Raw genomic sequence first — 26,145 nt, 5'->3', positions numbered from 1 at the left:
TATTGTTACTTCTGTGCGTGTTACAAGATTTTGAGCAATGTCACAGTACTACTCACCATGATCATTTTTCTTTCCCTGTTTGCACTTTCATTATCTGACATTTATGAAAAAGGGAAAAAATTCAAATGCTTTTCTGGATTATGTAACACAGGTGAGGAAGGGCCGCACATCCCATTCCTCTTCCCTTTTCTCAGCAAACAAAAGCACTGCTTCCAAAAGAAGGTTGCTCATTTCTGTCTCTGAATCATTTTCAGACTCAGAGTCAATACCAATTCCCAAGTCATTAGTCCCATCAGTGCACTGCTGCTTTGCTCTGGGTCAGCAGGGATAAACGAATTGCTTGGACTGCTTTTTCCTGAATTTGTTTTAATTTAAAAAAGAATGATTGCCATAGAATTCCTGATCCTCCACTGATAGTATTGGACATATTCTAATGTGTAGGTGCTGAGAAACATAACAGCACTCAGCAAAACTGAAATGGTCAAAAATGTACAAAAGTCTTAATGGCATTACCATATCTAAGCTAATGCCTAGCTTCTAACCATGTCAGATTGTAAACACAACCCACATAATGTCACTGGCCCTTTCTAACTTAGCTGTTTTTTACAGTTCCCCATAAAAAGTCTATGTACAGAAGACAAACAAAAAACTATATTTAATATTGATTTTTTTCATAAGGAATGCAGCTTGTGTTAGTAACTGATGCAAACATGATTATTTATTCTGAAAAGATGGATTTGGGGTCATGATACTCTGTTAACATCATTACTTCAGAGGCACAGAAGGTAGAAAGAACATGGGCACCAATTGGCCTAAATACACTTTTATAACATATCCCCCTTCCTTTCTGCTTTTTTCAACAGAACCAGAAGTCAAAAACCTGCTTTCCGATGACAATTCTGACAGCCTCAGTCTGCTGGATTTACTAAGCTTCACGTACCAAGTTGCACGAGGAATGGAGTTCTTGGCTTCTAAAAATGTGAGTGTCATGTGGAACACAATAGAAATGGCCTAGTCTTTTTTTTTTTTTTTTACTATTATTTAAAAATCACAACATGAAAGATTGTCCTTTCAAGGTTCTACACATTCTCCTTGTTAACTAGAAAGCCAAGACAAAAGTGATTACAAATTACTAGCCAAAATATCAACTGCAAGGCAGAGCTTTTTCACATCATACTTTCCTAGCTGACAAGACCCACCCGCTCCCAAATCTACCCTCCTTAAGTGCTGGCTCAAAAGATGGTCCAATTTTAAACAGTGCCTACCTAAAAGGTCAACACATTTTTTTGTGGGGGGAGGAGGGCTATGCATTCCAAAGGAAACGTGCCTTCATGGGAATTGGTATCTCTTTACATGTCTTATCTCTCCATGCAGTGTGTGCACCGTGACTTGGCAGCTCGTAATGTCCTTCTGGCTCAAGGAAAAATTGTGAAGATCTGTGACTTTGGTCTGGCTAGGGACATCATGCACGATTCCAACTATGTCTCCAAAGGCAGCGTATGTACTTCTTTAATCTTTTTCTTTCAGTTCTTAATTGAGATGATAAGTTTCAGTATAATATGCTTTGTAAGATTCTTCTGGTCAGAGTTTGCTTACACTAATTGACAGCAAGATGAAAACTAGGGGAATAAAGTTTGTCTGAATGATAAAAAGTTCTTGGCCAGAACAAGCATTTAGCAGTCAGATTTTAACTGGCCAGTTTTGTGACTGAATAAATTATTAGGCACTGTCATTATAATGTAACATAACATAGCAATCAGTGACACATTTGCATAAGCAAATCACCAGTCTACCTCCTATATCATGTCCACAAATCAACTGAGTCACTTGCTAACACTTTATCAATTCAGCGATTCCAAGATTAGTCTTTACACGGAGTAAGTAGAAGCTTTGCTCCCAATCCTGTAACCTCTTCATAGTTCCTTGAATAAAACAACTTACTAACCACTTCAGCAAATGTGTATTAGTGCAAACTTTCCTGCTAAAAATGATACACCTGCTCTACTGAGCAGGATTTCTGTAATGATAAATATGGTGGGTTTTTTTGCAGACTTTTCTCCCAGTGAAATGGATGGCACCTGAAAGCATTTTTGACAACCTGTACACCACATTAAGCGATGTCTGGTCTTATGGCATTCTGCTGTGGGAGATATTTTCTCTTGGTATGTACCATGAGCGCTTCTCTACAGTAATAATTAAGTTGGGTGAATTCATGCCATATTAAATTAAGAACTGTAAATTCTATTGTGCTAAACTGCAGGGATGAATTATCTCAATGATTTCTAGTAGATATTACTGGGATCAGAGTCCCACTGTGTAAGGTTCTGTGCAGGCATGAAGTAAAAAGTCAGCCCCTGTGCCAAAGAACTGAGAGTATTGGTTTTTGATAGTAGGCAGATTAAAGGCGTGTGCTATTGATCACTGCTGACTTTGAGTTGGCTGCTACTGAGTTGAAAGCCACCCTCAACTCATTTCCTTCCATTTACTGAACCAAAGGACAGAGGCATACTACATACAGGCTTGGGAAAACTTGCCTAGCAGACAGGCTTAGGGAAGCACAGCTAGGCTGTGTCTAGACTGCATCCCTTTTCCGGAGCTTTGCCGGAAAAAAGCGCCAGTCTAGACGGGGATCTTTCAGAAAATAAAGCCTTTTCCGAAAGATCCCCTATTCTTCTTAAAATAAGGAATAAGGGATCTTTCAGAAGGGACTACGGCTACACTGGCACCCTTTTCCTGAAATGCTTAAAACAGAACAGTTTTCCGTTATAAGTATTTCCAGAAAAAGCGCGTCTACATTGGCCACGGACGCTTTTCCGGAAAAAAGCCCCGATCGTCATTTTTGCTATCGGGGCTTTTTTGAGGAAAAGACTACTGTGCTGTCTACACTGGCCCTTTTCTGGAACAGTTTTTCCGGAAAAGGACTTTTGCCCGAACGGGAGCAGCATAGTTTTTCCGGAAAAACACTGACAATTTTACAGTAGATCGTCATTGCTTTTCCGGAAAAGCAAGCGGCCAGTGTAGATAGCTGGCAAGTTATTCCGGAAAAGTGGGCTGCTTTTCCGGAATAAGTGGCCCAGTGTAGACACAGCCCGCATGTACTGGGACTAGAAGAAGAACGGCTCTTTAGCTGACCTACTGACTAACCCCCTGGGCAGCTGCCCGTATGCTTGGTGGCTCATTTCAAGCCTGGTAGGAAGAGACTAAATTAGGTGAGTCTGCCTGAAATTACAATGGTGAGAGCTGACGGCATTGAATAGCCCTTGGACTCACCACATGCTAGTAGCCTTTAAAGTGAGCAGTGACTGTTAAGCTCTAGAATGACTTGTCACATAAGTACTTATTAAAACAGCAACACACACACACACACACACACACACACACACACACACACACACACACATCTATCAGCTGGGTTTATTCAGCCCTTGGCAACTGAGAACCTGAGTATCTCACAATCTTTTAAAATTTTCCAGCACTGCTGTGAGCAAGGCATGTTTTGCAGATGGGCAACTGAGGCTCACATCCTCAAAGGTATTTAGGTACCTACATTCTTTTGAAATCAATGGGAGTTAGGCCCCTAAATACCTTTGATCTGGCCCAGAGAGACAAGATATTGGCTATGGCTACACTGCCCTGTAGAGTACCAGACCTGTTGTGCTGAAACGCTCCTACATAAATGCTGCAGGTGCAAACTAAAAAGGTGCCAATGTTGCATTGATGTACTCCTGCAGTGGAGAGTCTATGAGACATTGGAGAAGTTCTGATTATATCCGGAGGAGGGCAATGATGTTCCAACACATTAATCAGGTCAATGCAATATAATCTCTTTTTCTTTCTTTCTCTCTCTCAATCCTATCTCATCCATGTCTATAGTATCTAAACACCATTATTACATGTGCTTACATTAATCATTAATATGAACTAGAAACATTTTGTTTGCATATGCCACATTCTCCACACAGGGGAGCTCCAGAGCAATACTTGGTTGTGCTGTTCTATTCACACCCCCATTGTCTGAACTGTAGGGGGAATGTAGAAAAATCCAGGCCACCCAAATCCAGTGCCTGGACCCCCCTGCATTGCCCTTCCTTTCTCTCTCCTAGCATAATAAACTTCAAAAATATTGAAGATTGATTTTTCTCTAAATAGAGCCTATTACAATTGTTTCTAAAAGACATTTTATCTAAATCTGTTAACCATATTAAGCTTTCTTTCTGCAGGACATTAATGTGAGCTCTGGCACATGTATTTATTTATTTATTTGTTTATTTTTTATCATGGGAGCATCTAGGAACCTCAGCCAGGGGCTCCTTTGTGTTTGGTGCTGTACAAACATAGAGTATTACAGTCATGCTATAGTTCAATGAGTTTCCAAAGGTGTACATTAGAATCTCAATGACTCATGTTAGTCTTAGGAAGAGCTATTGTGAATAACTGAATTTTGTAAAGGTCCTGACTGTTCATGTTGACTAGTTTCTATTAAATGCTGAGCTTTCTGTTGACTAGTCCCATCGATTCCAATGGGACTACCTGTGAAGGAGTGCAGTGCTCAGAGTCAGTAAGAGTGGCTGAATAACTCAAAGTGAATACATGCAATAAAAACAATCAAGGATAATGCATCATAAACTGTACTTTGTTCATTCATTTTTGTCAACTGTTGTTTGGCATTAATTAGTTGATAACACTTCATAATACAGTTCTGCCCCATTTAGGCCCCAGCAATTAGCCAATAGCAACACCCACTTGCTATTAATAACTAACTTCTAGTTAATGATACTAATCTAGCATTTTCCCACAGGCAGAGCTTTTGCCCAGGCAAAAAAAAAAAAAAAAAAAAAAAAAAAAAAAAATTAAACATATGATGACAAGTAAAAGCCAATAAAAGGAATAGCTTTTGTACTAGTAAATATACTGTAGTATATGCTGTATGCCTTCCCTATACGTACCTATATGTTTTTACAACACCTGGCAAAATGAGACTCTGATCTCAGCTGAAGCCATAAGGCATTATAAATAATCAATAATAGTAATAATGAAACCTACTACAGTGTCCTGCTATTACATCTCTGAAAGATGAAAAGAGATAGCAGAGACTAAGAATTATTTTTGTTGAATTTTCAGACTTAGAGCATCAATCCCTAGGTCCTGATATATTACAAGACTTAAAAAGTACAGTACAGAAATCAGAAATACAGTACATTGATTCAAGAGCCTTAGACATGCCAGCTAAACTCCTACCTTCCAAATCTAGCTCACATTCCTAGCTCTCTCCAAAACTTCGGAGAACATCTAATGCAAAAAATAATAACCAGACACAGGAAAAGAGCACGTTTCCAGCTCACTAAATACCCAGCAGAGGAGATTAGTGGTTTAAAGGGGTTCTGCTGGATGGTTGGTTTTTCATATATTTAGTCGTGTCTTATTATGACATTGGAAGTATTTGAACAGTGTAAAAAAAGCTATTTTTGTTGCCTTTTACTGATAAGGTGGCACCCCATACCCTGGCATGATGGTTGATTCTTCTTTCTACAACAAGATAAAAAGTGGCTACCGAATGGCAAAACCTGACCATGCTACCAGTGAAGTGTACGTATGTTCTTTCTTGTTTCTCCTGTGCCAAAGCCTACTTCTAGTTAACTTTGTTTTATTTTCAACTTCCAACGGATGAAACTGGTTTCTGTCTTATTTTCAGGTATGAGATCATGGTGAAATGTTGGAACAGCGAACCAGAGAAAAGACCTTCATTTTACCATTTGAGTGAAATCGTTGAGAATCTGTTGCCTGGCGAGTACAAGAAGGTTTGTTTTTTGGAATTTCTATTGCACTTTGTATCTTTGTTCCCCAGAGGAATTGAAATTCAGCGACTCAGATCATCTGTACAGTAAGCATTTCATTAAGCCATGTCAGTGAAATCCTTCAGATATGCTGTTGCAGCATATAAGAGACAATAAAGTAGGGGTGGCCAACCCATTAAACATAGAGAGCCAAAAGAGTGGAAGAAAAAATGCGAAGAGCCGCACCAGAATTTTTTTTTTTTTGAGCAATTTTGTTGAGGGAAAGAAAAAAAAAGGAAGAGCTCCCCACCAGCCTCCCAGAGTTGTTGAGCCAAAAAAAAAAGGACACTGCCCCTTTAAAAGACAAGGCTTTTTCAGTTGCCACACCAGATGGCTTCCCTGCTCCCGTGAGCACAGGGAGCCGAGGCCATTTCTAGGGGCACAGGGGCTGCTTCGCGCACTTTAAGGGTGTTGGTTACCCCTGCAGTAAAGCTATAAAATTAAGGCTGCTGCCAAGAATCATTTTACAATATTACATAAGGAACGACACTCTTCATTTCCTGTAGGCCTTCTATCATCTTAATCCTTCTGTTGACCACAGAGCTGCTCCTACAGCATAGGCCTTTTAAAGAAAATGCAAAATCCTAAGAAAGGCACCAATTCCTCCTTGTGTATAATCTCCACCAACCTCAATCAACCCTTCCTTCCCACGTTGAACCCTGATCCCCGGGTACTAATGACCCCTCATCACACACACTCCTATCACTCAGTCCTGCTTCCCATTCACCCATCATTTATTAGTGGGTTCTCCCACACATCGTCATTCCTGCTGCCCCCTCCCGCAGCCCTCACTCACTCTTGCCCCTCCATTCACTTCTGCTGCTCATCCCCACTGCTGTGCCTCCCTAAACGTGCTCCTCACTTCTTCACCCCACAACTACCCAGTCACTTCTCACTGATGGGCCTCTTATCTCACTACATTCATCCCTTATTGCTGGGACTCTACTGCCTAATATACAGAGAAGCATGGATGATGATGGCCAGCCCATCATTTCTGGGCCCCTGGAACTTCACTGATGTCTGAGTCCCTCTTCTTCCTCTCCACAGAGGTGGTAATTATTTCTGACCCTCCTCAGGACACACACACACTCCTTCCAGGCTCACCAATGGGGAATAAAGGAGGCAAGTGCCCCAGGGCTTGGTGATTTGAAAGGACCTGAGGCCCCTGGCTACCGCTGCCGCTACAGTGGCCAAGAGCCTGAGACCCTATGGAATGGCCACCAGAGTGCTGTGCATGCTGTTGGTAGCGCTAACGGCTGGGAGGGGGTTCAGCTGCGCGGAGGGTCAGTTGCCTTTGGCCCCACCCCTTCTGTCCAAGGCTCAGTGGAGCATGGAGCTGCCTTCCCTCCCCACGCTTGGCCCAGGGATCCATCGTGGCTGTCAGCTCCCCTGACTTCTTCCTGGATCATCATCTTTGGCTCCATTTGCAAACATCCACACTTCCTGGCCCCACCCACTGGAGTGCGAGAGGAGAGGAATTCATCCTCTCTCCAACAGGAGTATCTTTTCATTCCTTCCTTGGAGAAGGTGCCAGAACTGGTTAGTAAACTCAGGGGAAGGGTAGCTGCCAGGAGCAACGGGGAAGGGAAACCAATGGGGAATCTTCATTCTTGCTCCTCATTAGCTTAGAGTAGGGAGAGCAGGTGGAAGCAAAAACAGAAGGGAGAGAGATCATGCAGTCCCAGTACTCCCCACAGTTGAACACTTGCATGTTCACTTATCCCCAGCACTAATATAGTTTAACAGTCACGAGGTAACCAGGCTCATGGCGTACATGCACCACTGGATAGTTAAACTAGTAACTCCCTGTTTGGATCAGAGTTGCATCTGCAAGCTGCCATCACGTGCCTGCAAGTTATGCACATGGAGGGGCCTGAGCACTAATTTAAAATGAAACCCTTCCATATATGAAATATTGGTACCCTATCTGTAGGGTCAGGCTATAGGCACTGGTCCAGGGAAGGCTTGTAAATCTTCTTGAGTAAGTCTGCAAAGCTCCACTCAGGCCTGCTCAGAGTGCCATCCATTTTAGTTACGCAGCACAGCTATCTGCAGCAGGAAGCTGAGGCCTCCGCATACAGCATCAAATAGCATTTTTAAATGAATCTTTTCAGAGCTATGAAAGGATTCATCTGGACTTCCTGAAAAGTGACCACCCGGCTGTCACACGCATGAGAGTGGACTGTGACAACACCTACATCGGTGTCACCTACAAGAATGAAGACAAGTTAAAGGACAGGGAGAGTGGATTTGATGAGCAGCGATTGAGTGCTGACAGTGGCTACATCATTCCTCTGCCTGACATTGATCCCATCTCCGAAGATGAACTTGGCAAAAGGAACAGGCACAGGTAGTTGCTGCTTATAATACATTATGGACCTGCTGTCTGCATTCACACTTCTATAGCACTTTACTCTGCTCTAGATTCTGATTCCCTTTCTCTTCTTGAGTAGCACCTTACTCAAAAGCTAGCCCATTGACTTCAGTGGGACTACTTGTTGAGTTAGGTACTATTCATCATCAGTCAGGGGGTAGAGTGCAGCCCTCCGTGACTGGCCCCAATGATTTCAGTGGGGCAGCCCATGAAACTAGCTATTCATTATGGCCAGAAACCTGCCTACTCACGAGGCTGCCTCCATTCTTATACCACACTGCCATATAGAAAGGGGCTGGCAGGATATTACCCATGAGGCCCCTCACCTTTGGAATTCACTTTCCTGCTTGGTCCAGCAGCCAAAATTGACTGACCTTTGGGACACACTGTAAGACCCCATTTGTTTTTCCTAGAGTGAATGAGTTGAAACAGGTTTGAGATATGTGAGGGATCCATGGATCCATTTATTTTATTTCAGAACAACTGGGGTTAGGCTATTTCAGAGAGAGTTTATTTTTATTTTAAATTGGTGACAGAGCCTTTGGCTGGGATTTTTTTCAATGGACTGTTATCAATATAAATAGTTACATTAATAAAATGCTTAATGTGAATGAGGGTAGCTGAATCTAGCACTATGTAGCTAGCAATATTTCCAGCTACATTCTTATTATGCTACATGAATTATAAAGTTAAGATTCCAGGAGCCAAGTTTTTTGGATTTTTAGACTATGATCAAGAGATGCTGAAATGAGGTCACTCATGGCCGTAGGGCAGAAATTTCCAGGCCTGATCTAAGCACCTGCCATCTTTTTCTGTTGTACCATCTTTTCTTTAAGCATCTCATTCCCTCACTTTTCCAGACTTTTCTAGTTAGCCAGTTGCCACAGCAACATCTGATTTTGTTTGGTGGGGGCTGCTCTCAAGTCTAACATTTCACTCCTGAATACTGTATGGATGAGTTGTCAGGGGTCATTCCCAGAAAAGGGGGGGAGGAGCAACCCGCTCCCTTGAATTCCAAGATTATTCATTACCTCTGGTGACTTCTTCCTACCAGATGTCTAAGAAACAGGTGGTCAGAGATCACCCACGATAACCCAAGGTGCCAAAAGATAGGGCATACATCCATTTCCAGGTCAATAGGCCAACTACTAGAAATTTAAAGATCATGTTTATTTCACTGTGTATTACAGCTCCTAGTTACTTTGCCTCTTACAGTTCCCAGACATCCGAAGAAAGTGCCATTGAGACTGGTTCCAGCAGCTCTACCTTTATCAAGCGAGAGGATGAGACCATTGAGGACATTGACATGATGGACGACATTGGAATAGATTCCTCAGACCTGGTGGAAGACAGTTTCCTGTAATTCACAGGGAATAAATAGACATCTTTGAGCTATATCAAAAGAGAAACTCTCCATGCAGTCTTAAGGATTTTTTTACTCTGTAGAGAAAACCACTTTATTGCAATGCAAAGGATGCAAAGAAAGTAGAAATTTGTTCCCGGCACACAGAGATCATCCTGAATTTGAAAGAGTAAGACAGGCTGAAGCCAGCATTTCAGCATTGCATTTTGCAGTACTTCAGTAGCATCTCAGTGTTGTTTGCAGTTTGAATAGGTACAAGGACAGAGGCCATAAAACAGACCAGTTTTGTGTTTCAAGGGCATTCATGACTCCGATGGATAGAATTTCCACTATGGCAAAACATCATCATTGTAATTATGTAAATAACTGTCAGCTCAAGGATCTTTTGAGGTATGCATTGAATATACTCTGTGGACTTCTGAAGAGACCATTCCAGATTTCTGTTTGATTTCAGTTCTGCTGCTGAACTATCCATGTGTGAATGAAGTACGTGCAAAAACCACTTTTGAAATTTAAAGGTACCGGAACTACATAACATTTTAATTTTTACAGTTAATACAAATAAAAAGGAATAGTAATTTAAAAAACCATCTATAATAGGTGTTAGAAACCTAGTGAGTTTTTAACGATAGAAAATAGCTATTTTCATACTACTACTGTTTTCAATAACACTAACTATATAGTTTATAACTCATTGTTCTTCAGTAAAAGCACAGATTTTAAAAACTTATAAGTAGGATTTAGGATTCAAAATGTTTATATGAAACAATTGTTGTATTTGACTGTATACAATACGATAATTGCTCTGGTGAGCTAAAACTAGTTTCACGCGTAGAAAAGAACTTTGTATCTTCTAAAACGTGAAGAGTTAATTTGCCAGCATCAGATGAGTGGCTTTTTTACTAAGATGTTCTTAAATCAATCACCTTTTGATTTACTGAGGGTTTTTTTTTCAAATGTAGAGCTATTTTTAAACCTTTAAATAATGTACATCATGTTTCCGAAGTTATGATAAAACAGAGGTATGACTAATCAATAGTAACATTATTGTTAGTGTTTAAGTAATATTTTGCACATCTGTTCAAAAGGGAGCTTATTTGGGGGTCAAATGTGAAGAACTGATTTGATATATGAACTGTTCTGGAAGCAAACAAGGAAGCCTTGTTTCTTAGCCTGTGACTCCAGATTAAATATGCAGTCATCATTTTGCAACACATGTTCTTATCTTAGTTTTCAGGTTTCAGTTGCAGCAGAAGAAGCTGTCTGTATTATCTATATCAACCCTCTAAGACAGGTAATTGCTTTCAAGTGTATTGGTTATTCTGGTCTGAATCCTTTACTTAGGAAAGAGGGACTACAAAATGAAATCGGCTCTTGGGTCTGCAATATTTGTTTGTTGATATAACATGTACATAGAATATGCTATGATTACTGCTGTCATTGTGAAATGTGATGCTTTGGAAGTCTTACAGATAAGGTACATGCCAATTATGGGCCAAATCCTATTTGGTGCTTAGGTTTTAAACTCAGTAGGAGTTGTGTGCTCTGAGAACCTCACAGCAAGTGCTCAGTACCTGAGATGACACACTCAACACAAATGAGATCTAAACTAAAGCTTGCATGGGATGTTTTTTCCTACTACATGTGGAATTGGACAACCAGTGAGTGACTAAACAGAACAAAGTGACTGGATTCTGAATAACAACTAAAACTAAACTTGAAGGACCAGTTGTTAGGCCCTTAGAAATACTGTGCACTGCCTCTTGACTTCACTTACTGTGGTGAGCAGAGGAGAGCAAAATAGGTCTCAAATGTAGTACTGCCATTGTTACAGATAAATCAGTACGGGTATGAATTTCAAAGTGTCAGATGGCTCAGGCCACATGCAAAAGTATGCATGCATGCAACTGTGGGTGCCAATGAGGCATTTGCAAACAAAAGCCAGACATATTCAAATTGGAAGTAAGGCACAATGTTTTTTTTTTAATCAAAGAGGGTGATTAACCACTGGAAAAAACTACCAACGGAAGTGGTGGATTCTCAAGGTCTTGATGTCTTCAGATCAAGACTGGATGCCTTTCTGGAAAATAAGCTTGTGGTAATCTCAAACTATGCTTTAGTCAAACACAAGTTATTGGGTTCACTACTGGATGAAATTTAAGAGCCTGACACATACAGGAGGTCAAACTAGGGTACGTCTAGACTGCAGCTCTTTTCCAGGATACCAGAGGTATCCCAGAAAAGCTATGCCGCATCTAAGGAATGCATCCGCTTTTTCTGAAAAATATCTGAAAAAGCGGACACATTCTTTTGCCATCCCTGTAAACCTTGTTTCACGAGGAATAAGGGATGGCTCAAAAAAGAAGGGTTTTCCAAAATTTGGCGCTGTGTAGACGTGCCAAATTTCAGAAAAGCCTCTTTTAAAAGAAAAGTGGAAAAAGATATGCATATTGTGATTCGTAATGTGTATATCTTTTACTGACTTTTCTTTTCAGTGTAGACATAGCCCTAGATGACCTAATTTTGCTTTCTGGCTTTGAACTCTATGAATCTATGAAAAAATGGCCTATTAGATAGCTGAAGGGCCATTTTCATTTCTTATTTTATGCCACAGCTCAAACTTCTGGGTTTGCTGTGTCAGAAGTGAAAGCTTAAAAAAATGCTTGAGTTCCTAACTGCTTGAGCATTTTTTATTACAAATTAAGCACTGACCAACCAAGACCACAAATTACATAAATTATATGTACAGTCACATAACTTCATGTTTATGGTAGGCAAACAGTTTTGCATAGGGCTCATATTTCATCATGTTTGAAAATCAGGCCGTGTAGCTTAGTGTTATCAAAAGACAGGTCATGTAACATTCTTATACTGCCCCCCACCCTCCTCTTGTTGGTTTTATTCTGAATCTCACTACACATTTTGGGACTGGACCTATGCTTTAGATTGGCACTCAAACATTTCCTGTCTCGCCATTCCCTTATCAATCATAAACCCCCAGCCCTGCAATGAGTTGCATGCAGATGGAAGCTTGTGCAGAACCCCATTGAAGACCGTGGGGTTCACTGCAAGGTGAAGGGGTCTGTCCAAGCACAGTTCATTGCAGGACTGGGGCCAGGGATATTAGCCTGGAAAAATTATTTGGATTTGAGTAGAAAGCAGAGTTAAGATTTTTTTTGTTTGTTTGTTTGACACTTTTAGCATTGCAGATTTTTTTTCTTTTATGGCTTAATTTTGAGAAGCCACCGGAAGAGAAATTCCCAGTTCCTTCTGTATAATGACAATCAAAACCTTCCTGTGAAACACAGCTTCCTATTTTGAATGGCCAATCAAATCCCTTAAAATTTGGGCTGTCTCTTGTACAAAATGGTCCTATTATATGATGAAGGACGTAAGATATAATGATGTTATACATCAATATGTATATATGTATTTTTATATAGACTTCTAGGCTTTGTCTACACTGCAAGTTTTTGCGGCAGAAAATACGTTGCGATGTCATTAGCATATTTTCTACGGATTCCTTTTGCGCAAGGGATTTTTGTGCAAAAAGAAGCAATGTAGCCGCTTCCGTTTTGCGCAAAAAAAAACCCCTTTTGCACAAGATCCGTATGCCTCTCCCAAAGTGTAGACATAGCCCTAGAATACTGCCAAAACAATTATGACAGCTGTATCACTGCCTTTGTTTATATTTTTTTAACTGTGATATAATCCACAGGCACGTTAACTGTTGCACTTTTGAATGTCCAAAAATTATATTTTAGAATAATAAAAAAAAAGTGTTTCCAAAATGGTGGCATTGTGAAGTGTTTGAAGAAGGGCTAACTGATATAAATGATGGGAAGTACAACATGTATTACATATGCCCCGTTCATATTTTGTCATAAACCTGTACATTAAGATCTCTATATTTCAATAAATGATATATAATTTAAGGCTATTTAGGGGTCTATACTCATTTAAAGATGATCACTTGATAATGAATAAAACTTGCTCAGATTGTCAATGACATTTACTTTCCTCGTGCCTCTGCCCCCTGCTCTACCCCTGCGTCTGCAAATTTAAGACCATACTTAAATAAATCAATTTTAAATAAACTTCAAACACTGATAACCATTATGATTTGATTGTTGATAAATCTATATGTACCATAGACTTTTACTTCAGTAATTACTAAATCGCATCACTTAAGTTCTGAAAAATATATTCAGATCAGGTGTGTGAGTTGTGGCACTCTCTTCAGTTTGGTGTTTAAATAAATGTGTCAAAGATATGCAATGATATTCCATGTTGTGGAATATAAGCGTGCTCCCTGTCTGATTAGTATGTGGTCATTCATATTTATTTATTACAGCTTTAACCTGTTATGATAAGTCCTACTTTGCTATATCATTGACTTAATAATTCCACTCTACAGCATGTGGTTACCATAGGGGTGGCCTATGGCTAACTATAACCCAGATTTATCAAAATGTGGAGCCCCAAATATTTTGTCTCCCAGGGCCGGCCCACAACATTTTGGCACCTGAGATGGGGAGCTCAAATGACATCCCCATACCTCCTCACTTGGGCCAAAACTTTGAAAGGTCTCAATTTTGCCTTCTTCCTGTTCTGCTCCTCTCATGGCACTCCACCATCTCTGTGCATCTAGAGCAGAGAGAATACATATGCACCAGCAGCAGACACAATTTTCTATACTCTGGGTCCTAGTGGCACCTCCCCCACAGTCTGGCACCTGAGGCGGCCGCCTTAATTCGCCTCATGGTAAGGCCAGCCCTGTTGTCTCCCAGTTATTCCCCATCAACAGACATTCCTTCTTTTTCCTTGTTGTAGGTTATTGCTCAAACTTGAACTATCCAGCCCTGGCCACCCAGTGACTGTTCTAACAGGTCTACCCAGGACTCACCTCATTGCTCTCTTCTCTGTCTAGTCCAGGGACTGGCAACATCCAGCACACAACAGGGAGCCCGTGCTGGTGATCCAGCATCACGCCTCTCGCAAGACTGGCTTCCTGAGGGGGGGAGGGGGAACCTGTTCATTGCTCGTGCCCTGCAGATGTAAGACTGAGTTCAGGGGTGGGAGGGGAAGAGTTAGGCACATTTGCGTGCTGCTGCCACAGGGTGGGTAACACGGCGTTAAGTGTGCATCGTCTCCACTTGCAAAAGCGGAAATGACGTACATCAGCTGAGCCAAGCCCAGGGCAGGAGACCAACTGGGGCACGTAGTGGAGAGGACTCCTGCCCACCTCTTGGCAGAGCGGTGTGGCCCAGAGCAGGAGGGTTAAATCTTGGTATGCCACTTCAGAAAGGTTGCCGACCCCTGGTCTAGTCAGTGCCCAAATAAATACCTGTCAATGTAGCTTTTTCAGCTGTCAGGCTTTGCTCACCCTTGCCACTGGTTTTCTGACATCATCTTCCTGTTCAGTCTGCTGCAGGCCAGTTCAAGCTCCTTCGTTCCTCCTGAAAGCAGCCTGAAAACTGTTCAGAACACTTGTATAACAAAGACACTACTGTGTAAGGAGGACGGCCAACCTGCTCATCCACACCCCTGGTCACAACAAAATGTGACAACAACTTTTCAAAGAGCTCCTGCAAAGGAAGCAGGAACTTGTGCAGAGCAGTGTTCCAGGTGAATGCAATCTACCCATGAGGCCCTGCAAGAGCAATATGCTCAACTTCAACTTTAAATATTTGAACATTCAAATTGTACCCAATTCAAACCTGCCTGGATACTGTCTACATATCTGGATCGTTCCTCATATAGAATTACATATCTGATTTGTATTTAAAAAAGTCCCATACAGAGTAGTACATTATTAAAGGCTCATTGTGCTTCTAAGGAGGCCAAAATGATTTGGTCTTTGAAACATGCCTTTTAGCACTGTGCAAATGCCCTCTATGATCACTTTGATATAAGGTTGGAACCTACAACACTTGAATGGGGAAGTCAAGCCCACCTCTACCTATGTCTGATTTTCCTCTTAAATCATAGGAGAGGGATTTTGGCCACATTTAAAGGTATTTAGATGCCTAGAAATACAGATAGGCACCTCTTGGGATTTTTGAAAACACACAAGTGCCTAAGTCCCATTGATTCTAAAGGTAGTTAGGAACCTGGACACTTTTTAAAAAGCTATTTGGGGCTATATGCATCCTTAGGACCTGAATAGTTTTTAAAAAAAATCTGGCCCTAGGTGACTGAGAACTAGCCCTGCTGGGATACAGGAGGAAATCTTTTTTCCGTAAGGAAGCGAGATGGCAGGCATAGCAGTGTGCTGGGAGACTCTTGTGACAGGGGGAAGGCAGTATAGAGAAACTTGCAGAAGGAAAGAAGCTTGCCGAGATGGCTCCTGAGTAACCAGCTGTGTTATCCTGTGGAGATGGAGCCAGGGAATTAACCAGCTTGCTGAGTAGGGTTGCCAGGTGTCCGGTTTTGAACTGGACAGTCTGGTATTTGAGCTTTCTGTCCAGAAAACAAATTGAGAAAGTACTGGATACATACATGTCCAGTATTTTCTAATTAAGTATGTTTTATTATTATCATGAGTACCATCAGTACGTAGTTGTGTACTGCCTACCTGGTAGACATGCTTACACTGAATGAGTGTGTCTACCAGCCAGGCAGTACACAACTACACAGTAGAGAGGAGAGGGGCGGGGGCGGGGGCAGGGCGGGATGGAATCCCAGGAGCCGGACCCGAACGTGAACGCTGACGGGACCGAGTGCGGGACGGGCAGCGCCCTGGGATCTGTGTGCACCCGGGCCAACCCCACTCCCCGCTGGCTGGTTTCCCCCCAGCCAGACCCACTCTCCCCAACCTCTTCCCAGACAGCCCTGCTCCCCCCAACCCCATCCCAGCCACCCTGCTTCCTGCCAGCTGGTTCTACCCTTCCCCCTCCCTCCCCCCCCCCCCCCCCCCCGCTTCATCTGAGATCAAGTGTGTCTGGTATTTTTTTGAAACCATCTGGTAACCCTATTGCTGAGGCAGAATTTGGGGAAGGGAAAAAAATAAATGAGCAGAAGTGTGGAATGCTTCTGGGAACTAGGAAGTGGGACAGTTTAGATTTGAGGTCAGGTTGCTGTTTTCTACCATGGGATCTCAGGGCCAGGGTTACCATATTGTGTCATGATAACAAAATATCTTGTCATCTAGAAACAAAGACTTAGCCTAAGGAGCATCAAAGAAATTGTAGTTCTTGAGGACAAAGGTCTGCTGGCTCTGAGTTCAGCAATGGGCTGGGGACCGTGGTCAGCCCTGTGCTAGATGTGAAGAAGGAACCCCTCGCAATCCGGGGAGAAGGACTTGACGGTTATATGTAGTGGGTGATGGCTCAGGAAGATGAAAAAGTGTGTTGCTATGTACTTTTATTTACCCTGCTAGGGTACACCAGCGGTAGAGCTGTATGGAGGATGGAAGTGTTGTTCATGAAGGACTTTAAGATTTTGAAATTTGTCTTCATTCACAACTGAAGGGAAAACCAAACACTTAAAAATTCTTTACTAAGAAAAGCCTCATTTTTCTGTTTGGTTGTTCAAAACATTTTGTTCTACAAAAATTCAATGCTTCATTTTTATTTCAACTTTTAAAATGTTAATATGATATTATGCATTGAAACAGGAATATCACTTGAAACAAATTTGTTCTGACAATGTCAAAGTGGAGGCTTTTATATTGTTGGAAATTTTTTGTTTTTCAGCAAAATGCTGGAGCAACAGATTTTTCCAAGCATTTTGATTTTTGACAGAGCTGCCCATTCTAGTGGAACATGGCTTCATCCAAGTTTATTCATCCTGCTCTAGCCAGAGGGCCAAAGCACTTAAATCATCTAACCTGCCAGAGAGACTGAGGGAAGCTGAGACCTGGCATTCTCATGATAGGATGGGTGAGATGGCCCTTCTAATGGCCTGATCCTTGTGAAATTGTTTGCCTATGGAAGTTGTGTGCTGGGCTGACCTAGCCAAAAGCAACATCAACCCTCTGGGTCAGAACAAAAAAGAAAAAAAAGCTGCTTGGCATGTGTATGCTTTTGGAACAATAAAAGCCCCTTTGGGAACTGGATGGCTCCTAGAATTTGCAACTGAAATTAAGCCTGGAGCTGCAGTTTTCCCCGGTGCTGACATATCCCCTGCCTCTGTGGGAGTCACTGGCTCCAGATTCATTGACCCTATCTCTACCGCCCCTACCGTATTTCCTTATCTCTCTTCCCAACTCCTTGCAGGGGTCCAACCCCTGAATGGCTCCAGAAATCCTTCTTTCCCTGGGGGGAGTTGGAAAAGGCTGAAAAAGGAGCATTTCTTCAACAGAAATGTGATTTGTTATTGGGGGAGGGAGGGAGGAATCCACAAATTTGAAACCTCAATATGTTGCTAAAAACCGAAACTCTTCTGGCTTTCTGACAAAAAATTTAAACATTTCAAGAAAAATGAAAATGTACATGTAATTTGAAAATACTATTGTCCGCCCCTTCCCCCCAAAAGCAAGTTTAAAAGGAAATGTTTTGACTAGCTTGTGATGGTATGTGTACTCCATACAGAATCTGAAAGGGTTAATGTGGCCCTGACTGCCTGGACAGTGAGCTGGCCAGCCAGGCTTAATTAAAAATGGGTCCCAGGAGGGCGAGAAAGTTGGTGGGTTATTTAAAACACAGCGAGTGTGCCCCAGAAGGTGCTGCATAGAATAAATGTGTTACATGAGGGCGTAGTAGCCAGCAGCCCAAAGGAGGCTGTCCAGAAGGAAAGTTGGCTCTTGGGAGTGGGCAAATCTGACAGAAGTGACATAAAGCAGTCACAAGTGGTGAGCCCTGATAAAAAGGCAGGATGAAGCATTCCAGGGAGAGAGCCCTGCAAAGTAGCTAAGTGAAGAACAGCTCTGCCAGGGGGGATATTTGAGTGGTGACAGGAGCTGCTTGAGGAGGACTGAATTTGAGCTAAGATGTACCTTTGTGGTTTGAGACTTACTGTGGATTTCAGGAGAACTTTGGGAGTTCTGAGAGAAGGGTGAACCTAGAGAGGTAGTAGGGAGACAGCCTAGTAAAAGGCTATAGTAGAAAGAAGTCCAGGGAGGCAGCAGGGCTTGCTTTCACTAGTCAGACCTAGCCAGCTTGCTACAGGATTATTGGACTGGAATCCACAGTAGAGAGAAGCAATGGGTTTCCCATATCCAGCAGTGGAAAAAGGTAATATGAAGCCCCTTCCTGCCCTCCTTTTAGACATAAAAAGGGGATAATGATACTCACAGAACTGAGCCAAGAGAGGACCTTCAGGTCCAGAGGCAGGCCTGAAGACATGTTGTAAGGACATTGGAGTGTTTATTTGTTGAACTCTGTTACCCTGATAGGGGTGGACCTGCCTGGAGGGCTGAGTCATGAGAAGAGAGACTATCCCAGGAGTGGAGTGATTGTTTGCAGGGTGTACCCAGAAGGCAGAGAGCTGCTACTCCATGCCTAATGGCAATTCAGTGGAGTGTCCATTCTTTTACACTCATCTACTTAAAATACAAAGTTCTCATGATTTGTTAAATTTATTAGTAAATGTAGTTAGGGTTGCCAGATGGTTTAACCAAAAATACTGAACATCTCCCCCCCGCCCCCCCCCCCCAAAAATGGTGGATAAAAATTCTGTTGAGAACAAAGTTGTTGAGCAAAAAAAAGGACCCGAGCGTTATTAATTAAAAAAGCAAACAAACAAAAAAAACCCCACCAGCACGACCCCTTTAAGAAATGCTTTTGAGGCTTTTTTGGCCTTAACAAGCTGCTGGCAGCCACCTGCCATCTTGTTTTCCTGCTCTGGGCCAGACAGCTTCCCTGCAGAAGCAGGTAAGCACCCGGTATTTTCATCTCCTGGCTGGGAAAAAAAATTAGAAAATCCTGGACATTTTAAGCATCCAGTATTTTCTGAATTTTTCTTACCGGACAGGAGGCAAAAATACTGGATGGTCTGGGTCAATACCGGACACCTGGCAACCCTAATGTAGACACTAGCACAAAAGTCTCTAATCTTTACAAAAATCTCTCATCTTTAAGGCATTTCTTAATCCGTGTTAAAAGAGAAGCTTCTCACTTATCTGGCCACAAGATGGAAACATTACACAAACATCAGTAAGCTACATTCACTGTTTTTCCACTGTTGCCCTCCCAGACAGTGAATTCTTCTGAAGCAGCTGATAGTCTTCACAGATTCTGGAGGTAAGTGACAGATTGTCGTTCATATCCAAATGCTTTGTTGGGAAGTACTATGATCCTGATATGAATGATTTTCCATACAACTCAAACTATGCGGGTACTTTTCTGAAAGAGGTAAAACAAATGAGCAAATTCTGCTCTTAACAGAGAATCAGAATAACTCCACTGAGGAATCTGGTGCAACTTTATTAATTTTTAGTTATTGCAACTCATATTGAAATATAAAACCCTGATACTTCACAGATATAAGGTTAAGCTCATGAGTAGTTTTTCTGAAGCTAATGGAATTTAGAATTAAGTATTTAAGTATCTCTGGTGATTGGGCCTAAAATCTCAAACTGAGATTAGCTTCCATTATATTTAAGAAAACTTGTAATAGTTACCAACATTATTCTCCCATCATGTTAGTATTTTTCTAAAATTAAAGGAGAGGGCTGGATTCAAAAACCCTTGATGCCTGGAGATTTAGAATTTCACAGACAAAACTTAACTGCTGATACCTAATCTTATAATGTGCTGAACCAAAACTGTGGATCTGAACACCCCCAGGAAGTGCCTTTATATGCTTTGGACAAGTTGGCATAATATTCTCAGACTTATGAGTAAGGGCCCCATCTCTAAGTAAATGCACTGTATGCCTCAATATCCCCTTTGTGATTAAGGCTATTGCACTCTGTCTGTAGATATTTAATATAAATACCACATTTATATATGGTCACACCATGGTGTGACTGCATAACTGCAGGGTTGTTGGCAACAGCATGCTGTATCCTGGCTCAGATGCTGAAGCACTGCAGGGGTACATCTATACTACAGTTAAACCCCCAGGCTACTTTTTGGCAAGATTTTGCACAAATACTTTTAACGCAAGAGTTTTTGTGTTAAAGTATTTGCGCAAGACAGTGTCTACACTGGCATGTGCCTTTGCACAAGAGATGTGCTTTTGCGCAAAAGCATCTGTGCCAGTGTAGACGCTCTCTTGCGCAAGAAAGCTCCAATGGCCATTTTAGCCATCAGGCTTTCTTGCGCAAGAAATTTATGTTGCCTCAAGAACAGTTGTGCAAGAGGACTTATTCCTGAGCAGAAGCATCACAGTTCTTGTGCAAGAAGCACTGATTTCACACATTAGAATATCAGTGTTCTTGCGCAAGAACTCCCCGCCAGTGTAGACAGGCAGCATGTCTTTGCACACAAGCAGACGCTTTTGCACAAAATCATGCCAATGTAGACACAGCCCCAGGGTTAGCTCATGTCAACTGAGTTGAGCAGGGGGAGTTGTACAATTGTAGAAGTTGAAGTAAGAAGGTTTTGTGTAGAACTTCGTGAGGCTAGGAACAGGGAAGGAGAATCTATTTTATTGAGATATAGCAACACTGAAACAATGTGCCAGTTTTTCCCTGTTCACAAGGAGTTTTGATTGCTGGTTGCAGCAGTAAAGGAACTCTCTCCTACACCTAAAATCACCCTTTATGATACCAGGGATATCTGCAGTTTGTAGGTGCATAGATTCCCCTACATGAATTCAGATACCTGCTCCCCTTCCCTCCTGCACAGGAGACTCCTGTGGACTCACTGCTTTTTGGACCACAGCATGTGGTAGGTAGGCACTACAGAGTAGATTTCCCCCCTAGTACAGGTGAATAAATTAGGAGCTGCACGTGCAGGGACATTGATAGAGAGGACTTGGGGGTGGGGTGCTAATCATCCTCTAAGTCAGTGGTTCTCAAACTGTGGGTCGGGATTGGCATTCAGCTTGCTGGGGCCCAGAGCTGAAGCTTACGCCCCACTACTTAGGTTGGAAATCAAAGCCCGAGACCCTGTGCCAGGGGTCAAAGTTCAAGGGCTTCTGCCCTGAATGAAGGGGGTCAGGCTTTTGGCTTTGGCTTCCACCAGTGCTGGTGGAGCTCAGGCCTTACAGACCAGAAGGGTAGGCTAGAGTAATTTTTGTTATCAGAAGGGGTTCCCAGCCCAATGAACCTTGAGCTTCTGTCTGAGGCTCGGTAATTCCATTAATAGCCAACTCTGATGGCAAGAACGGGCAGAAATAACAGTCAACCCTAGGAACACAATGAGTGTTTAGCTTCATAAACTTTAATTCTGAGACAAGTGTTGCGAGTCTCTTGTGTTCAGGGAGAGGACAAGATGAACCATTAAGCTAAAGAGAAGCCTCCCAAATTAAATAATGCAAGTAAGTTCTGCCAACTATGTCTAATGCAAAACTGTGCTTTCAACAAAAGACATTCTTACTTTTATTTCTGAAAAGTACCTGATTCCTCAAGGAATCTTTTGAGTTTTATTTTCCATCCTGCACTCCCCGCTTCCAAAAAAACAAACACCACCACTCCCCCCCCAAACCTGGAGGATTTTGGTTTTAGACAATTTTTTTGGTATTCAAACTTATGCTGAAAAAAAATCAAATATTTCCATGGAAAAATTTAGATGAACACTTTTCTGTTTCAAAAATCTTCTTAACAAACTGGATGTGAATACTCTTCTGATACTCAAACATTGCACTGTTAAGTTTCCTACTCTCTTCAGACCTTGGCTAGAGTATGTACGAGGAAAAAGTTTACGTTCAGAATAAAAAAAATACAGGACATAGTGCATATATGCACTGTGAGAAAGCTAGTTGGGTTGACTAACTGCAGTGAGGTGTTTATTAATGTATCAATTATGTGTTAGACACAGACAATTTCTTGGAACCTGCCACTTAGTCTGCAGATGCCTTTCTTCCTGTGCCTCAGCTAAGATCTGCACAAAAATAAAAGGAGAGGGAAATGTTCAGTATGTGGGTCCATGAAAGATCCCATATTATTCCTCCTTTCTTCCTGAGCATTAGATTGCAGGGAGGTTATACAAGTGACAGCTCCAAGATGACATTTGTGACAAAATAAATCACAAATATTGAACACAGCATTATCTCTGTATGTACACGTTACCATATGCTCATGAGGCTCTTTGAGTAAGGCACCAGTAATAACAAATGAATAACCTAGATGTAGGACCTAAAGGCTGACAATATTTTACAGGAAAAAATGAGAGGAGCCTAATTGGGAGGATAGTATTTGGAGCACATGCTCATTCATAATTATTTTATGGAGTTTTGCGAGCTCAGTTTTCCACCTTTCATATTTGAGTGAATGTTGGGCTTGTGAAAGGTTCTGAAATAACAGGCCTGAAGAATGTTCTAGAAGTATCTGTAAGACTAGTACAATATGGGTTATCACATTGCCTTCTGCTTCCCTGGTGTCCCCATGCTTGCTTGCGGGGACTAGCTCTCAGTCAGAGGGCTGTTCAGTCACCAACTGAACTTATTCCTTCCTCGGTGCCACAGCAGAGATTTTTGGATGCCATTAATGAGCTTCATGATATGGACACCTGTCCATGAGAATCTGGGCAGGGATACAGATGCTGCTGCCTAGAATCCATAGTGGGTGCTCTAAAAATATCTGAGTAGCCACTGACTCACTTCTCACAAAGCCAAACAGCTGTCAGATGGTAAAGACTTTCCATTGCTGCTTTTTCCATTAGCAACCTGGGCTGGATTTGAACAGCTGACTAGCTTTATGCCCTCTCAACCCCTAAACCTATACAGTTCTCAGCTGAGTTACTCTTTTTATTTCAACATGCCATGTAATTGCTAAAATACTGACAAATTATGAATTTGATAAGTTCATACATTATTCAAACTGATGTGATGTGGTGAGATGAAAGTTGCTCAAAATACATGGGTTACGATTATTTGCCTTCTTCAGAGCAATTGGACTCAAGAGAGAATCAGAAAATGCATTTAAGTGCACATAACAATAACCTTTAATTGTTTCCTGATTTGAAATGCTCATTTGGCCATAGTCTGCACTTTCTGTTCTCTTTGAATTTTCATCCATCCTAAGTAGAGCTGGATGAAAAACGCCAGATATATTTTGTGAAACTTTTGAATAAAATGAAGAACATGCAATTTGTTTAACTTGCGGTGGTATTTGCGATCTGTTTTTGCTTTTAATTTTTGGGCCTCTTTTCCCCTTACAGCTATGCATTACCCTCCCCCTCGGAAAAGAGGAAAAGAGAGATGGGAAGGAAACTGAAGCTTAATTGGTATTAGAAAACAAAGACCAGAAAACTTTGACCAAAATGAGTTAATTTTCAGTTGAAAAGGCACATGTGAAAAATATTTTGGCCACCACATTTCAAAGTTAAAAATCAAGATTAAGTAAAAATTATGCACAACCTAATATATTTCCTGTACAGTAATTCCTCATTTAACACGGTAGATACGTTTCAGAAAATGATTGCGCTAAGTGAAAATGTGTTATGTGGGGTCAATTTTCCCATTGAAAATAATGGAAAAGGTGGGAGTTGCGTTTCAAGTGCACGTGCGCTTGCAGCTCCAGCCTGCATTTGTTAGCAGCTGGGACCGGGACATAAGGTTGGGGGAAAAAGGGGACTGAGTTATAGCAGGAAGGGGAGGTATTTAGCTCTGGGAAAGGAAAGGGAAGGACAGGGGAGGGGGCTTGCAGCCAGCGGCTGCGTTTCCCCAGCTGGCCAGTCACCGGCAGCTACGCAGGGCTTACCCTGCCTCCGGAGGTTCACCGCTCGCTGCACCATTCCCTGGCGACCCCTTCTGGCTGGATGCCTTGCTCCCTCTCCTCTGCCTCCCGCTTGCAGCTGGGTTTTCCCAGCTCGCCGGTCACCAGCAGCTGCCCCGGGCTTCGTCTGCCTCCTTACAAAGCGGCAGAGGTTCTCCGTTTGCCGCACAGTTCCTTGGTGACCCCCCCTCTGGCTGGATACAAGGCATCAGGCCAGAGGGGGTCACCGGGGAACTGCACAGAGAGCGGCAAACCTCCGCCGCTTGGTAAGGAGGCAAACGAAGCCCCACGCAACTGACGGTGACCAAAGAGCTGGGGAAACCCAGCTGCCAACTGCAAGCAGGGGACAGAGGAGAGGGAGAGAGGCATTCGGTCAGAGGGGGTCAGCAGAGAATGGCACGGTGAGCGGTGAACTTCCCGAGGCAGGGTAAGCTCCGCACAGCTGCCAGTGACTTGCCAGCTGGAGAAACCCAGTCACCAGCTGCAAGCAGGGGGTGGAGGAGTGGGAGCAAAGCATCCGGCCAGAGGGGATCGCCAGAGAACAGCATGGCGAGCAGAGAACCTCTGCCACTTGGCAGGGAGGCAGGGAAAGCCTCGCGCAGCTGCCAGCCACCGGCCAGCCCTAGGGAAAATCGTGTTATTGCGGGGATGGGTCGTGTTGTTCAAAAAATGTTCCCTCCAAAAAAATCGTGCTATCGCGAAAACGTGTTAAGCGAGGAATTACTGTATGCAAGTCTGCAATCTGAGTGCAGACCTTCCACTGGCTTCAGTAGTAGTTCTGCACACGAAAGGACATAGGGTTGGACACAGGTAGGTAATGTATCAGCTCTTAAGAACACTAGGGCTGTGTCTAGACTTGCCAGCTGTCTACACTGGCCGCTTGAATTTCCGCAAGAACACTGACTTCCTACTGTCTGAAATCAGTGCTACTTACGGAAATGCTATGCTGCTCCTGTTCGGGCAAAAGTCCTTTTGCGCAAAGCTTTTACGCAAAAGGGCCAGTGAAGACAGCTCAGATTTGTTTTGAGCAAAAATACCCCGATTGCGAAAATGGCGATTGGGGCTTTTTTGCGGAAAAATGCGTCTAGATTGGCACGGATGCTTTTCTGCAAAAAGTGCTTTTGCGGAAAAGCGTCCGTGCCAATCTAGACGCTCTTTTCCGCAAATGCTTTTAACGGAAAACTTTTCTGTTAAAAGCATTTGCGGAAAATCATGGCAGTCTAGACATAGCCTAGAACTTTACTACAAATGTACACTTTTGATTTTCACATTACTACATCAGAACAATTTAAATTCAATCTAAAAATCTAAGTCTCTGATCTTGCAAAGTCTTAAGCATTTGACTAGCCTCATATATGTAAATGTAATTTAAGTAAATGGAAATACTTATGTGCAGGGCTTGCTAAACCATGGCGAGCCCAGCTCGCCAGCCGCGCTGTCTGGTGATCGGCACACATCACCCGAACCCAGCTCTTCCAGGTTGCAATCTACTCACCAGGGGCAAGTAGATTGCATTATTTGTTGAGCCCTGCTTATGTGTATACCTGTGTATGTGTTTAAGTCTTTGCAGAACTGGGGCCTAAGTAATATAATCATAGACTTAAATCTTGAAAAAACATTAATGTCTAAGTTAACTTTTTGAAAACATTGATATGAATATCAGAGTGCTGCCTTATACCACATGAGTGATGAATAGTAGGAGAGCTTAGCTTGCTCTTTACCTGAGGAAACTGATTCAAGATGGGTTGGATCGCAAATACAACCGTCTTGTCCTAGTGAAGATACTGCAGGTCAGAAGGCAGGTATA

At 42.4% G+C, this 26,145-nt stretch overlaps 1 protein-coding gene across 4 annotated transcripts in view; it reads left to right on the top strand.

Moving 5' to 3' along the window:
- PDGFRA (platelet derived growth factor receptor alpha) overlaps positions 1–13,511 on the top strand; it is a 54,852-nt gene extending 41,341 nt beyond the window's left edge. For all 4 annotated transcript variants that reach the window (XM_075930412.1, XM_006113483.4, XM_075930411.1 and 1 more), the window contains exons 17-23: positions 864–979; positions 1,375–1,497; positions 2,051–2,162; positions 5,487–5,586; positions 5,693–5,798; positions 7,949–8,184; positions 9,424–13,511. In XM_075930412.1, the coding sequence (XP_075786527.1) occupies positions 864–979; positions 1,375–1,497; positions 2,051–2,162; positions 5,487–5,586; positions 5,693–5,798; positions 7,949–8,184; positions 9,424–9,571 (941 nt within the window). In that variant the 3' untranslated portion in view covers positions 9,572–13,511. The remainder of the gene's footprint in view (positions 1–863; positions 980–1,374; positions 1,498–2,050; positions 2,163–5,486; positions 5,587–5,692; positions 5,799–7,948; positions 8,185–9,423) is intronic.
- Positions 13,512–26,145: the final 12,634 nt, after the last annotated feature.

The sequence above is a fragment of the Pelodiscus sinensis genome, chromosome 5 (assembly GCF_049634645.1).
Source record: "Pelodiscus sinensis isolate JC-2024 chromosome 5, ASM4963464v1, whole genome shotgun sequence".
In the NCBI taxonomy this organism is placed as follows: domain Eukaryota; kingdom Metazoa; phylum Chordata; order Testudines; family Trionychidae; genus Pelodiscus; species Pelodiscus sinensis.
Note: the sequence above shows the minus strand (reverse complement) of the source record. Positions and strands in the feature narration are given on the sequence as shown.